We start from the raw sequence: 16,430 nt of genomic DNA, 5'->3' as shown, positions 1-16,430 counted from the left end.
CTGAGGTATACTTATCATCTATCTTCTCCATTTATTTTAAGAAAGTAGGTGGCCATCTCATTGCCATTTGGGGTAGGTGGCATATAAGTTTGTACTGCATGGGGGTGTGAAGGTCAGAGCCAAATGGCCTAGCTGGTAGCAGTCAGAAAGGGCAATGGATTGGGAATAAGCAGACCTAATTTTTTGTTTCAGACCTGCTACCAATTAGTTGTGTGACCTTGGGCTAGTCATTACCTTTAGGTTTCAAAAAGGGGCTCAAATATATAGTTCTTATGTGAAGTTGCTGATATCACACTGAGAACAAAATGTCGTTTGGAGTTTGAAGGAGCCACAAAACCAAAGCAAATTCCATACTCATATTTTTACCAGGATAGTGCATTATGCCAATTGTTATTTATACTGGGAATGGAGTCCTGAATCTTTCTGTGGTTGGCTCCTGACAGAGATGAGGAAATAAATCCTGGTGAAAATGCCATTATTCTCTTCCCCTATACAAAAATTCTTTTTTTTTCAATATATAGCCAGACAGATCATGGATAGATTTCTCAGTATTGATGAGTGTTATGGATATTACTATGGATATTAGCTTAGATTTCTTCAGTAGGTCACCATAACTATTAATGGAAAGCTTTGGAAGACCAGAAGCTTGATCAACTAAAAAGAGGAAAAAAAAATATGAGAGTGGAAGAAAGAAGTATGTAGGAGACTGAGACAGGAGTCATTTATCAAAAGCTCAATCTAGGGGGGCAGCTAGGTAGCTCAGTGGATTGAGAGCCAGGCCTAGAGATGGGAGGTCCTAGGTTCAAATCTGGTCTCAGACACCTCCCAGCTGTATGACCCTGGGCAAGTCACTTCACCCCCATTGCCTAGCCTTTACTGCTCTTCTGCCTTGGAACCAATACACAGTCTTGATTCCAAGACGGAAGGAAGGTTAAGGGTTTAAAAAAAAAAAAGCTCAATCTAGGATTATAAATGCACATTTCATCATGGATTGTTTATTTTACACATTTGCACCAAAGCAAGAAAACCAATTACATATTACATACAGTAACCTGATTTATATATTTTCTCCTATACCCATTATATAAATACCCCATAGTGATCTGTTAAATAATGTTAGGGGGAAAAATACTGAAAAATCTCTTTCTGATGAACCACAAGCTAAAATGAAGAGCAAAGAAATCTTTATTGTCTGAAAGCATCCAGAAATTTTGTTCCTGGATTAAAAACCCTACCTGAGCTCTTGAAGTCACATAGCTAGGTAAATCCAACTTAGGGTACATACGCTGTCTGAAAGCTGCTTTCTGAGCCAAGGCCCTAACACAGTAAATCTTGAGGTAATAGAGCTGGCTTGCCAGCAGCACTGTTTCCTTAGCCCTTCTCTGGTCCTTTGAGTAGCCAGAATCTCATTACAAAACACCAAAACAATCCTTGTAATAAGCCTACTGTTGTGTGCCAACCTAACTTTTTTCATATCATTTTGACATTTATTGCCTTACTTAAGGACTCCTTCAAGCTATCTAACTGCATTCTATTCAATCAATTCCAATAGGCCCTTAATCCAACACAAAGGCAGCTGCTTTCCCACTCCCAAATTACTCCAACTCTTCCTTTCATGTAGTGTATCCATTTGGTAATTAATTCAGGAAATATTTTTGCATCAAGGCTGAGCATTAAACATTATCCCCTTTCAAGCACAAGCCTAGCTAGGATGGCACAGATACATCAATATTGCTAAGAGAACCCTGGGGAATGTTGAGAACCTTCAGCATTGCTCACTGGTTGGTGCCTGTATTCTAGGTGGTAACAAGGATTTGTATCAACTCAAGTAAGGTCTTTTAAAGAAGTATGCTCGCCAAGAGCACCCTAGGGGATAGCATAGTGAAGAGTGGATCTATGAAAAAGAACATTTGGTGTATTATCACTTTCTGCCTTCCCACGATTCGATGGTGATCAGTAATACTGAATTCCTCTCAGAGGAAACTACATGAAGGGGGCAGAGCTACAGACACAATGGACTCAGGATACTCTAAACCATAGTTCTTGGATTAGGCATTGTCCTAATACATTTGGAAGGGTCATGGCGCTTGGGAGGTCAATGTGGATTTTGTCAAAATCTGTATTTTTGAAACTCAACAGCTTGGCAGAAGAGGATTAGAAGCAGTTTCTTTTTTGAGTTGTGCATGGAATGGGGCCAGCAGCTCTCAAAGCCTGCCTATTCACTTAGGAGAATTTTCTCAATGAGAATATTTTGTAGAAAGAGGAAGATGGCCAGAAAACCTTTTATAATTGAGAATATTGTACTTTCTCCCTGGGGCCATGGTACCAAATTATTTTCTGAAAGGAGACAAAGCATATTATTTTAGAGAAGTATATCCTATAGGGTAATAAAATCATTAGGTATATACTCTTTCAATGAAGACTCTTCTAGCTTAGGAAACACATCTTTCACAGTTGGCACTGAACAAATGCTGCAATGCACCAAAATCCTTACAATACTCTCCCAGTCTCTGCCAAAGTGGAACAGGGCAATCAATAGGAGGAAGGGAGGGGGAAGAGGTTGGGTGAAAGAACAACAGATAGAAGAGAACAGGCTTACTATCTAATAACTCCAGAGGGGAAATTCGATTAAGATTTCCCTTCCAGTTATTTGCTCCCTTAAATAAAATGGAAGTGAAAAGAGAATTTTGGGTAGTGTTATGCCAAGCCTGGGTCACTAAGATCTCTTGATGAGTCAATAATCAAATTCACCAAGGTCATGGCACAAGAAGCAATCCTTATACCAGGGTAGATGTAAACATAAAGAGGATGAAGTTCAAATTCATCAGTACTGACTCCTCAGGGTCTTATTCAGCAGGAAAAACTGACTGTTACTCAAACTTTAAAGTACCAAACATGGCCAGAGATTTTAAAAAATCTCCTGTTCATGATTTTTTAGCAATAGAGGAACAAATCTATTGAAATGCAAAAATGGGATCCTCAATTTCCTGAAATTTCACAGCCTTTTTCACAAAATGTAATCTTTTTATTTATTTTATTTTTTTTAATGTTTGGCACAGGCAGACAGGGGTTACCAGCTTTGTGTAGGCTGTGGCAGCTGAGCTGAACTGAGCTAAGCTCTGAAGAAAGCTAGGAATTCTAGTAGGTGAAGGTGAGGAAGAAATGCATCTCAGGCATAGGGGAAGAGGGGACTGCCTGTGTAGACTCCTCTTTGGCTCCTTTCTGAAAAACTTAAAGGATTTACTCTAAGCTCAAATGAACACAAAATCACACTGATAAAGGGAGAATTTTTGAATTTGGTGGAACCATTGTGCAAATCTGTTCCATTTACAGCATCAATCAATCATTTATTCATGGTAAAACAAGCTAAAAGTACTAGTGCTGGTTTTGGGAAAGAAAATGGATTTATTAATAAAAGAGAACAGAATCTATCATTTGAATCTTAGAAAGAAAAAGGGCAACTTAAATCTTTTACCCCTACCCTTGTCTTAGGCGTGGTATTCTTCTAATTCACCAGTATAACAAAGTCCATAAGGCCCACTGATGAACATTTGGTGATGGGAAAACAATTTCTTTGTTCCAATAGCTGTGGCTAAGTCTGGCTTTTATTTTTTAAAAAGCTAACACATTTTATTTGTCCATTTCATGTTCCAGAGGGGTTGCTGCTCAGTTACAAAACCGATCTTTAAGCCTGGAAGTTATATATAGAGTGTTAATGAATGGTTTTTACCAAAGAGAAACCTGAGACCAATGTCCACATGCCCAAAGGCTCTGCTACTGCCAAGGTAGTAGCAATAATGTTACTGGTACAGTACAAATGAAGATATTAATGCTGCATTGACTGAACATTATATATATATATATACATATATATATATACACATATATATATATACACACACACCCATGTATTCTCACACACAATCTCTCACTCATATTTTTATTTTTAAAACCAAATATATAAATTAAGGAAGTCCCCCATCCCGCCCACCCTTCCTGGGGCCCTTGTTGCACCTTTAGTTAGGGTAAATGCTTATAGGAAAAATAGCTCATGCCACTCTGGGTAAAGTACCCAAGTGTGTTTCAGGTGACCTCCCCTATGAAGTAAGATGTGAAAGGAGTATCTCAGAAGTCTTGGGAGTCAACCATCTATACTGTTTTGGCATTAGAAAAAGAGAAAGGGGAGGGTAAGAAGAGTACAGAGCCCTATTCATTCTTTCTGCCACCCAACTGAAAGTTATCTTTCAATAGTTTACTGAATTAGAAGACATATCTAAATATTCAAGACAGCTCTCTCCTCAAGGAAAACCCTCTCATAAAAGATCTGGAGAAAACATGACTAGCAATCAGTACTTAAAGATGATTCCCATTCTACATTCAGATGCTTCAAAGATCAGAGAGATGATACTTTATTCAGAGTATCATGCAGAGAAGGATGAACTAGTGGAAGGAGATGACATTTCATCAACTAGCTAATAGAGGCTTATTTTCACATTTCTTTCATCTGCTTTTCTCAGGCACTAATATATAAGCTCATCCATCACCATCTTTGCAGAGAAAGTTGATTAGGGGAAGATAAATGTTTAGGGGAAGATAAATGTTTAGGGAAACACATGACCTTGCCCAGAATTCAGGTTCCTATGCCTAGCCAAGCTGTTCATACTTTGCAAACATAATTCTTGATGTTCTTCCAAAATTTAATAAAGAAAAATAAACTTCCCAAAGGTTTCACTTTCATAGTTTAGGAGGAGGTAGCCTGCTCCTTGAAGGTAATAGCAGTGAATGGCAAACATAAGAAGATTCAAGATTCTCATCCAGAGTTATTCCAAAGTACCTAGAGCTGAGCAAACACCTTTTCATGGGTTTGTTAATGGACCCCATCATAGCAAAATTACTCAGACTAGGAACAATTTATGAATATGGCTTCCTTCAAAACTTGTAAATTGCCAAAAGGAATACCTAAATAACCTGGTTAAAATCCAGAAATTATCCTATCACATTTTTCAAAAATTGTTATGAGTTGCAAAACTTTTATTTTCAGGTGGCTAACCACTCACTCACTTATCACCAAACCATGAACACTTTTGGAAGGTGCGTTAGTAGATTTCCTTTAGTCTCCATTTAAAAAAAAAAAGAAAAAAAATCCAGGATCAGAGAGTCCCTAAGAGAAAGATTCTACTGATACCTCAGCTCCATTTAATGGCATTAAATTTCTTCACTGAGAGATAACTTCAAGGCTAGAGACCAGAAAGTCTCCTTTGTTTAATGCCTAGCACTCAGGAAGTTTTAGGTTTACACAGTCTTCTCATTCATACAATCCAAACCTGTCCCCAGATTTCCCCTTCTCTTTACTAGTATTTAAGAATAAATTTTCAACTGCTTACAGTTTCTTGGATGTGTATGATTCTTCATATTCCTTTCCACTGGTATTTCCACAGTTTTACCACATGGCTTATGTTCTGATGAACCACATATTTCACTTTTTTTATGCCACAAAGAAAAAGAAACATTGCTCCCAAGAGGAGAAAGGAGTTAGTGTTCTAAGGGGGTGGGAGGGTGGGGGGAGGAGGTAGGAGACAGAATGGTCTAGTGGAAACTTCATAGAAAAATCAATTTAAAGAATTTCAGGCTTCTGACTTTCCCTCTCATTCCTGAGGTAACACAGACAGCTAGAGTATGGCTAACTACAAGCAGATCCCATCTTAATAAGGAAAATCCTGTTCTCCTCCTTGGATTGCATCACAGAAGAAGAGGGTAATCATTCATCCTGAGCATGGCACTGCAGCCCTAGGAAGGTAAAGCACTTTACTAAAGTGCTATCCCGTTTTGCAAATCAGATGACTTAGTCACCAATGAAGAAGGAACTGCCAAGGCCATACTTGGAATCAGTGGCAGCCCTCAGGACCACACCCAGGACTCCTGGGTCCCAGATGCATGCTTTAAAGATGTAATTGCGTTTCTGTCCAAGTGATGCCTATTTTGCTTAATAAAATAACTTAATTTCATTATTTTCTTTGTTCCATTCCCACACTGACTGAACTTTATTCTTTTATTAACTGAGTCTTTTCATTTAATTTTTGTTCCCCTTGTCCAAAATATCTTCTCTGTTCAATGATTTGTATTACAAATATTTCTCTTTGAGAAACTCTCTCTCTCTCTCTCTCTCTCTCTCTCTCTCTCTCTCTCTCTCTCTCTCTCTCTCTCTCTCTCTCTCTCTCTCTCTCTCTCTCTCTCCCCATTGGTATAGCACAGTCTAGAACAGAACTAAATAAATTTCTGAATACCTAGTCATTAACAAAGGGAGGGGAGGGAAGGTATGTGCATATAAAAATGAAAACAAATGAAATCCTCATATTTTCCTCCTTAGTGTTCCCCACACATCATTCCCACCTTGAGGAAAGTTCAAATTTTCTTGTGGGCAGCAACGGCTCCAGTTTCCTTAAAGTACAGAGGAAGAAATTAGGCTTCTGTGACATTTTGCTCCCAGTCACACTCTTTTGTTGTATCAATGTTGGGAGGTGTAGGCTGCTCCTGTTCACTGACAGTACTATTAATAAATTAAAAGTTTTTTGGAGTGTTCTTCTCAAAGTTTGTTCCATCATGCTGTGCTTTCCCATTCACCTTGGGGATCCACAGATCCATTTGTCACCTTCTTGACTTTCTTCATATTCTCCATCACTCCTGAAGTCGTCACCCTAAAATAATAAGTATGCAGTTAAGAAAAATTCAGGTAACAGTTTCTTTCAATGGTCTCCCTCTTGCCCTAACTACTGTACTGTTTTTATTTTTTTGAAAGTAACAAACTAACCTCTATAAATCAAAGTCTGATATTACAGTTCATAATGAAAACAGATCTGTTATCAATTAGAACCTTGAATTCTGCAGAGGAGGACAAGGTGGACAACCTAAAAGTGAGTGACTTTTTATATACACCAATAAAATCACATGCAAATAAGTTTGCTAAAGAAGCTAAGGGGAACAAAAAGTTGAGCTTAATGAAGCAGAGCATGAATGGAATGACTGAAAAGGATGGATGCTGAGAAACTAAAAAATTTCTGAAATGACAGATTCCATTTGTTGTAATACAATCTCTACGGTAGCACCAATGCAATAGTGTTCACCAAATGACAAATAGGAACTTCCTGAATAGGAAGCCAAGTTATTATGTTAATAAATTCTTTTCACAGAACTAACTTTGCCTCATTTCATCTAAAAAGAATAATTTACTATTGTGCTATAAGCAATGATAAAAACAGATTTTTTAGAAAGAGCTAGAAAGACTATTATGGACTGATGCAGAGTGAGATAAAGCAAAATCAGACCATTGTACACAGTAATAGCAATACCATGGCATGATCAACTGTGAATGACTTAGCTACTCCAGCAATACAAGGATCCAGGACAATTCTGAGGGACTTAGGACAAAGAATGCTATTCACCTGGAGAGAAAGAACTGTTGGGAGTCAAAATGTAGATGGAAGTATATGGTTTTTCAATTGTTTATTTGGGTTTTTGTTTTATAAGATTACTCACTTACAAAAATGAACAGTATGGAAATGTTTTGTGTGATAATACATGTATAAATCCAGGTTGAACTGCCTGCCAGCACTGAATGGGAAATGAGAAGGAAGGGAGGAAGATAAGTTTGATCGTAAAACTTAGGAAAATTCATGTGGAAATTTGTTAACAGGTGTAATTGGTAAAAAATAAAAACAAAAATAAAAAAATAATGAAAAGAGTAATTCAACAGGAGGTATTGTGATCTATGACTTTCATACAAATAAAGCTGATATCAAGTAAAATAAGATTTTGTAGGAAGGGAAAGAAAGTCAGTCTTTTCCTATTTTCATCCTTCTTGCTAGATCTTTTAAAAATTAAGCTTCAATGAGCAAAAATATCCTTTCTTTCCCTTCCTGCACCCCTCTTTTCCCCACCAAATTTCGAAAGCAGGAAAAAAAAGACCTATTATAGACATATATAGTCAAGCAAGACAAATTCTGGCATTGGCTATATCTGAGGAAAAAAAAAGTCACATTCTGTATTGAGTCTTTCACTTCTCTATCAGGAGGCAAAGAGCATGTTTCTTGCTTTCTTTTTTAAACACTTACCTTCTGCCTTAGAAACAATACTAAGGATCATTTCCAAGGTAGAAAAGTGACAAAGGCTAGGCAGTTGGGGTGAAGTGATTTGCCCAGGGTCAGAGAGTTATGAAGTGTCTGAGACCAGACCTGAACCCAGGCCCTCCTGACTCCAGTCCTGGTGCTCTATCCACTATGCTACCTAGATGTCCCTGGGCAGGATATTTCATCATTAGTCCTCTGGAATTATGGATGATGAGAATTCCTAATTCTTTTAAAGTTTTTGCTTTTACAATATTGTTGTCGTTATATAAATTTCTCTCTGGGTTTTGCTGATTTCATTTTGCATCAGTTTCTACAAGTCTCCCTAGGTTTCTCTGAAACCCCCTTCATCATTTCTTATAGCATAATAGCATTCTATCAATAGCATTTATAAGCCCATAACTTTTTCAGCCTTTCTACAACTGATGGAAACTCTTCGAGTTCCAATTCTCCACTGCAATAAGAGCTGCTATATTTTTATATATATACTGCTAGAGTTTGTTTTGTTTAGTACTTAGTCCCCCACTTAACCCACTCTACTATTATTCCCTTTTCTCTTTTCTTTCCCTCTCCTAGTTCCCTGTAGGGTTAAATAGATTTCTGTAGGCAAATATGTATATTTTTCTCTCCTTCAACTCCTCTGAAGTTTTACCATTTACCCTTCCCATTCCATCATCTTTAAAGTCTTGTATTTATGTACTGATTATATAATATGATTTCCCCAATCTTCTTCTACCCCTTCCTGCCCTAGGTGGTAAGGTGGATAGAGTGCTAAACCTATAGTTTGGAAGACTCATCTTCCTGAGTTCAAATCTGGTCTCAGAGGCTAGCTGTGTGAATTTGGGCAGGTCACTGAACCCTATTTGCTTTAGTTTTCTCATCTGAAAAATGAGGCTCGAAAAGAAAATGGCAAACCACTCTAGTATCTTTGCCAAGAAAACCCCATATTGGGTCATGAAGAGTCAGTCACAACTGAAATGACTGAACAACAACTATTCCCTTTCCATTATTCTTTGAAGACAAGCAAGATACAACAGATCCACTTTAAGGCCCTCTACTTAGATTTCTTCTATAACTCCTGATGGGGGGTTCAGAGGGGACACATATGAAGTCCACATCAAATCTTCATGTTAGAAAGAAACCAATTTATCACCATTTATTGCTACTTTATTATCAATTATTCTAATTATTGATATTTGCCTTCTGGTTCCTCAAGGATCTGGACAGTTTTCTTTTGTGATTTTTTGAAATGTGATATTTCAGCGCTCTTTCTCTCTCTCTTATGACTTTCAGGGTAATTCAATGAGTCTTAGATTATCTTTTCTAGGTTGGTTTTTGCTTTGAGACACCTTATATGTTCTTCTATTTTTTTTTCCCAAGTCTTTTGACAATGCTGTAATATTTCTTCTTGTCTCATAGGTTCTTTGGTTTCTATTGGGACATTTCTAATTTTCAGGAAGTTATTTGCTTGGACAAGGTTTTGTACCTCTTTTGTCAAACTATTAATTCCCTTTCCATATTTTTCTTTCATAATTCTCATTTCTTTTTCAACTTTTCCCTCTAACACTCATTTAATTAGAAAAAAGCATTGAAGTCTTTCAAAAAGAATCAACCAACTCTTGCTTCATTTCTTCCAAAAATTCTAGTTGAAACTAAGCTTTGTTTTGCTTTGAGGCTATCCTTGTTAATGTTTTGGAATAATTGTCTTTTAGGTTTGTGCAAGAACATTCCTGTCACCATAATAGTTTTTTAGGGTTCAGGGTAGGGGGAGAGTTTGATTGCTTATTTTTCTAGCCTACTTCCTGATTTTGGACTTGATGTTAGGGGCAGACTCAGAATAATTTGTAATTCTAGGATCTTAAGGATATCTTAAGGTAGGAACCAGGAAATTTCCAGTGCTCTCAAAGTTATGAGGTCCAGGGCAAAGTCTAATATACTGCCCCACTGGTTTGAGCTCTAAATGTTCTTAATCTGAGTTTGGGTTTGAGCTGTAAACATGTGGGTTTGCTTCATCCATTTAGAATTCCAGTAGACTACTGCTAGACTCAGTCAATATCAGAAGAATGAAAGGGTCTGTTGGTTCAAAGTGATAGAATTTTAAGCTTCCCTTTAGTCTGGGATTCCTACCCTAGCTATTCTTATGCAGGCTTTAGACTAAAGCCATTTAGCTGCTGTTTGCTACTTCCCGAGTATTAGTCACCCTATAAGATGTCACTTTTAGGGGCAGGTTCCTTTCTTAATGCTCTCTGGATCTGTACCCTGGAAATGGGTAGTGAGAAATAGAACTGCTAAATGGCACCTATCCTGTATGCTAGGAAAATCAGAATCCCCAATGCTAGATCCTAGGACCTTTTTTTGCCTTGATCTACCACTTTCCTTGTGCTTCATGAAGTAAGATCTGCCAGATCTCATCCTCACTCTCCACAAATCTCTGTCTCTCCTTACAATGACCTGGACTGTTAACATTATGGTAATTTCCCCCTTGGATTTCCTGATCTGGATGTTATATGGTACCTTTTCTAGATGCCTGGAGAAATTAGGGGGGAGGGCTTGCTATATTTCTTCCTATCACCTGGGCTCCACTTTTCTTGAAACTTTATTTCTTAAGAGATTGTTGTCCTAGACTGTTATCATGCCTATTGCCTCATAAATCTTTTTAATCCTCTAGGAGTTGGTATTTTTTTTCTCCACAAAGATTCTTTTAAAAAATGTTTTTCCTTTTAAATTGAAAAGGTTATTTTCAGTTCCAAATACAAATCATATTTCTACATTATCCATGCTCCCCCTATTCCCAAAAGAAAAATAAATAAGTAGAAAATGTTTAATCTGTACTCAGAGCTCATCAGTTCCTTTGGAGATGGATTTTTCATTGAGTCCTTTGAATTGTTTTAGATCATTGTACTGATCAGAGGAACTAACATTTTCATATTAATTATCATTACAGTGCTCTTACTGTGTACAATGTTCTCCTGGTTCTGTCCCCTTCACTTTTCATATAAACTTCCAACACAATAATATACCACAACTTGTTCTGCCATTTCCCATTTAACGAGCATCCCTTCAATGTTTAATTTTTTGTCACCACAAAAAAGTTATATGAATTTTTTTGTATATATGGGTCCTTCCTTTTTCTTTGACCTCTTTGGGATATGGACCTAGTAGTAGTATTGCTAGGTCAAAGGGTATGTGTAGTTTTATAGCCCTTTGGACACAGTTCCAAATTGTTCTCCAGAATGGCTGGATCAGTTCACAATTATACCAATGACAATGCATCAATGTTCCTATTTTTCTACATGTCCTCTAATATTTGTAATTTTCCTTTTCTGCCATGTTAGCCTATCTGATGCAATGATACCTCCAAGTTGTTTTAATTTGTATTTTTCTAATTCTTGGTGATTTAGAGTATTTTTATGTGACTACTAATGGCTTTGATTTCTCCCTCTCAAAAATGACTTCATATCCTTTTATCATTTACCAACTGAGGAATGGCTCTATTTGTACAAATTTTGTCTAGTTCTTCATATATTTGAGAAATGAGGCTTTTATCAAAGAAACTTGCTGTAAAATTTTTTCCTCTTTCCTAGTTTCTTCCTAAATTTGGCTTCACTGGTTTTGTTTGTATAAAACCTTTTAACTTTTATGCAATCAAAACTGTCCATTTTACTCCCTGTGATCCTCTATCTTTTGTTCAGTTATGAGCTTTGCTCTTACCCATAGTTCTGAAAAGTATTTTTTCCCATGTTCTCTTTATGTCTGAATAACGTACCCATATCTTGCTCCCTAAAGATTCTTAAACTGTTAGCTGAACTAACAAAATCTGTGGGCCCAGCTGAGGGAAGGCTGCATTGCTAAATTTTGCAGGGGTCAGTCATCTGAAGTGGAAAAGATCTGTTAGGTTACACATCCATGGTTATGTGGATATCACTATTTTGGGGAGAAATCTTGAAAGGGGAGGATTATTTCCCCAGAGGTCTTGACAGTCCCACACCACTTTATCTTATAAAGTAATCACTATTTCTTCTATATTAATTCTACCATTGGTAACAAAGTAACTAAAAAATCTCAATGTAGATGCTAACATTAATGAATAAAGGACCATGTACTACAGGCTTCTTTCCAAAGCACAGAAAAAAATTCCACTAATATAACTCATGATCATTTACTCTCTGCTGGTTCACAAAAAATGGCTGACCTTATTTAGAAAGAGTTCTCATATTTCTCTGAGAGCAACACAACAATTACAATGTTATTTCCTCTAAACATCTTGACTTGGATACTGGGAAATGTTGCAATCATATCACCAAATAACACAACAAACCTTTTGATAGCTAGTATACTTTCTTCACTTGCCCTCAAGGTACTTAATTCAGAAAAAAAAAGCATTCTAAAGTTTTCCCACGGAGGACTGAATTTTTCTGAGGTTAGGGTAACCTAACTGAAAAAAAAAAGTAGCTAAGGTTTAAGAAAGAAAGAAATTCAATACATGCTGACATATAAACAGAATGTATTCCAAACTCTATTGCCAAGTTTCTGTTGCTATACAGAAAGTTTTTTCCTCTTTTCTTTTCTACCTTCTTTCCCCTCTTCCCTTATCATCTAAGGATAACCTAACCTGTCAAAATGAAGTAGATAATAAAAATCAGCTACTATGGGAATGTTGTAGCATGAAATTATCTATAAGTCACACTATCCTATCCTCTTTTACCAGCAAACCACAATTAGCCCTTAGGTAGCATTACCAATCTCACAAGGTTCTGAGAAACAGCATTTTGTAGCTTAAAGTGAGCTATATGTGAGCCACTCCAAGTAGATCTCCAATGAATTCTCCTGATGCTGGCTGCAAACCACAGTACACTTGCATGGTTAAAACAAACAGACAGCATCAGCAAAGATTACATTAGTATCCCAAAGATCTCAATAAAGAACATGGGAAGGATGTTTCAGTAACTTCTCTGCTTCATGTTTTTCTTCTCACTCATTCTAGTCTGGGTGCAAACGATAAAAGTGACCCAACAGGTAAAGAGCTGGCTGGTCATGCTACAGAGGGCTATCCTTTGAGGGATTTGTGGTTTAGCTATCACCATCTGTTATTTCTCTTGCTCTTATTTTATAACTGGCCCACTTGCTTTTCCAACATAATAAGAAATGCACTTATAGGTGAACCAGGCACAAAGCTTTTCAAATCATTCAATTAGTAGAAAAGTAAAAATAATTGTCATTTTAAATTGTTCAGTGGTTTCAGTCATATATGATTCTTCATGACTCTACCTGGGCTCTTCCTGGCAAAGATACTACAGTAATTTTTCACTTCTTCAGCTTGTTTCACAAATGAGGAAACAGAGGCAAACAGCATTATATGAATTGCCCAGAGTCAAATAGACTCCAGGCCTGAAATTCTATCCACTTTTCATGCAATTCAATTCAATTAACAGATAAGCCATAATAATTGTCATTGTAGACCTGATATCTAAAGACTAGATTCCCTAGTTGCAGAATCTCAGAATTTCTATGTTGGAAGCAACTTTACCTGACCACCACTCCTCACAGTTTCTACTTTACAAGAGAAGAAACCAGAGATAGTTAAGCAACTTGCTCAAGGTCACATAAAATGTTAAATAAAGAACTAATATTAGAACTCAGATCTCCTATTTCACTATGTTGCAATCAATGCAGGCCTTGGCCTAAATAATTATTCTGGTAGTTTCTACAACCAAACACAGAATGTCCTCTGGATTTAAATGTAGCTTGGCATAGTTAATAGATTACTAAATCAGGCTTCAATTCCCCTGCTTCCACTTCTCACAACAAATCAAATCAATAGGCAGCAAAAGGTTAACAGTAGTCTTGAGAATGGTAGACTGGAAGCATTACTCTAAGGAGACCACCTCCCAGCTGCAGCACAGAAATTCAGCATTTCCTCTCCCCACTGCTCTTAGTCACAGGATGACAGAAATAATCCAGATCACCATGAATGTGCATGCTAAATGTAAAGGCTACTGAGTCTAGTAATTAAAATTGCATTCAATACTTTTTAACTTACTGAATTTTTAATGACAAGTTCCATTACTGAAAATTAGAAGCATCTTTGAATCTAAGCCCAGAGAAAGAGAGGGAGATGTTCAAGTAAGGGGGGAAGGGGACGAAGACTGAAAATCAGTGTTACTTATAATTTTATCATCATCATATATTCTCCTAGGAAGACATCATATTTGGTCTGGTGGCTTAATAACTTCACATGAGGCAAACAATTCCTCTCTCTGAAATCAAGAACAGAAAGGATTTCTACCAAGTAACATGGCTGAAATAAGGATATGGATATGGACACACACACACACACATACACACACACACACACCCCTTTTCCTGACTAATGTCCTTCTTTTGAAATACTCATAAATAGCTAATCAGAATAAAATCAACAAAGAGACTTATGCACAGAAATGTCACAGGGACATTTAGAGCAAAATTTCCAAGAGGAGGTAGTAGAGAAAACAGAGGAAAAATGAATTGGAAGGAAATCTCCAAAAACTGTGAATGAAGCTCAAGTCAGAGGAAATGAAAGATCAAGAAGCAGTCAACAAATCAGAGCTCACAGGGTGTTTAGGATGATGTTAGTCACAAAGAAGATGAACCCTTGGAAGGGTTCTTCATATCAAATAAAGTCCAAATTTGGTCATCTACAAATCTCAATCAAGTTAAAAGCTGTGGAGTGCTTATATGTAATAATCTGCTTTGGCCAAGGGTGTAGGTGATTTTCCCCATTTGTGGGGATTAGTGTAAAGGGCAGGGAGTGTTATTGCCAACTGGCAAAAGACAATATACAAGGGTTCTATTCGCCCTTAGAATAACAAAAACAACAACAACAAAAAACTTACCTTCTGTCTTACAAGCAATACTAAATATCAATTTAAAGGCAGGAGAGAAGTGAGAGCTATACAGTTGGGGTTAAGGGAATTGCCCAGGGTCACGCAGCTAAGAAGTATCTGAGGCCAGATTTGAACCCAGATTGCATAGAGTAAATTCTTAACGGGGGTTCCTTAAATTAAACTGATTTCAAACCCTTCTAGAAGATGAAGTTCTAGCTACTTCTGGTTTGAGTGTTATCTAGAGGTTTAAGACAGAAGTTCTCTGAAAATGTCATTTCCCTAATCAGAACAGGGAAATAACAGTTCTGGGTTGCTTCTCCTTCCCTAAAAGTTGAGATTTAGCCTTTCCATTCCCTTTCAGAGGAATAGAGATTTCACACTGATAACCTGAATCTGAATTCAGCCCTTTTCTGCTGTGCCATCTCTAATAAATTCACAGAAATCTATCAACAAAGGAATTCTTAGTAACTCTAGAACTTCCCCAGATGAACAATTCATTTCTTATTTAAGGCTCTTCAGTTCCACTACCTGCAAAATATAAAGTTGCATCTAGCTATCCTCTATCACAAATTTCATTTATCCAAAGTCCTGTGACTGGGTACCAAAAATCTCAGCACCATAAATATTCCCTATCCCCCAGCAGTCATTATAGTCAAGGAGTCAAATGTTTAATTTCTGTGTAGCTTACAGATATCAATTTAAAAATATTTAGCAGAATAATTCTGGTGGTTGGTACTATTACTCCCATTTTATCCGTAGTGTAAACTGAAGCATTGAGTACAAATGATGTACAAATTGAGTACAAATGAGTACAAAAAATAAAAAATACCTGAATTCATGTTTCTCAAACTTTTTCTATTCATTTCACTTGTGAATTTGCCAGAATATTAGTTCATATCATCCCTCCTCTCTGTCCAATAATTATTTAGCTTTCTGTACCTGATGTCTCTTTATATTACATGAACATTCACACCTTCTCCTTAAGATATACATAATCACTTCTATACTACCACCCATCAAAAAGTGGCAAAGGGAAATAAGTCCAAGATGTTGAAAGATAAAAAGATGTCTTCAAGAAACTAAAGTTTCATCATATATGAATTAAAAAACTTATAGTAGATGTTTTTTCCAGTGCTACTATTCAATGAGTAACAGGGCATGTGGAATAAAAAGCCCCCTATACTCCCATTTCCCAACTCTTTACTCTAACAACTATTCCCACCCTATCCCCATATTCAGGTTGAAGTTGCAACCTGAAAACATATTAGAGAGATGACAGTTTTTTCTCTCATGTGTTGCCACAGAGATAGGGTCTAGTTAAAATTCTGTCAGCTTGGTGGATTGCAGATACTACTGCTTATTAAATTGACTCCAGTTTGTGGGTCCTTAACAGGAAAGCCACTTATTAGAATTTTGCTAATTCTGCAAATATATTTCCTGTTAC

The 16,430-nt window shown here is 36.9% G+C and overlaps 1 protein-coding gene across 1 annotated transcript in view; it reads right to left on the bottom strand.

Moving 5' to 3' along the window:
* Positions 1-966: 966 nt before the first annotated feature.
* GPR107 (G protein-coupled receptor 107) overlaps positions 967-16,430 on the bottom strand; it is a 107,915-nt gene continuing 92,451 nt past the window's right edge. Inside the window, exon 18 of the mRNA XM_001369476.4 lies at positions 967-6,695. Within this exon, the coding sequence (XP_001369513.1) occupies positions 6,599-6,695 (97 nt within the window). The 3' untranslated portion in view covers positions 967-6,598. The remainder of the gene's footprint in view (positions 6,696-16,430) is intronic.

This window comes from Monodelphis domestica, chromosome 1 (genome assembly GCF_027887165.1).
Source record: "Monodelphis domestica isolate mMonDom1 chromosome 1, mMonDom1.pri, whole genome shotgun sequence".
NCBI classification, from domain to species: domain Eukaryota; kingdom Metazoa; phylum Chordata; class Mammalia; order Didelphimorphia; family Didelphidae; genus Monodelphis; species Monodelphis domestica.
This window is presented reverse-complemented; position numbering and strand designations above follow the sequence as displayed.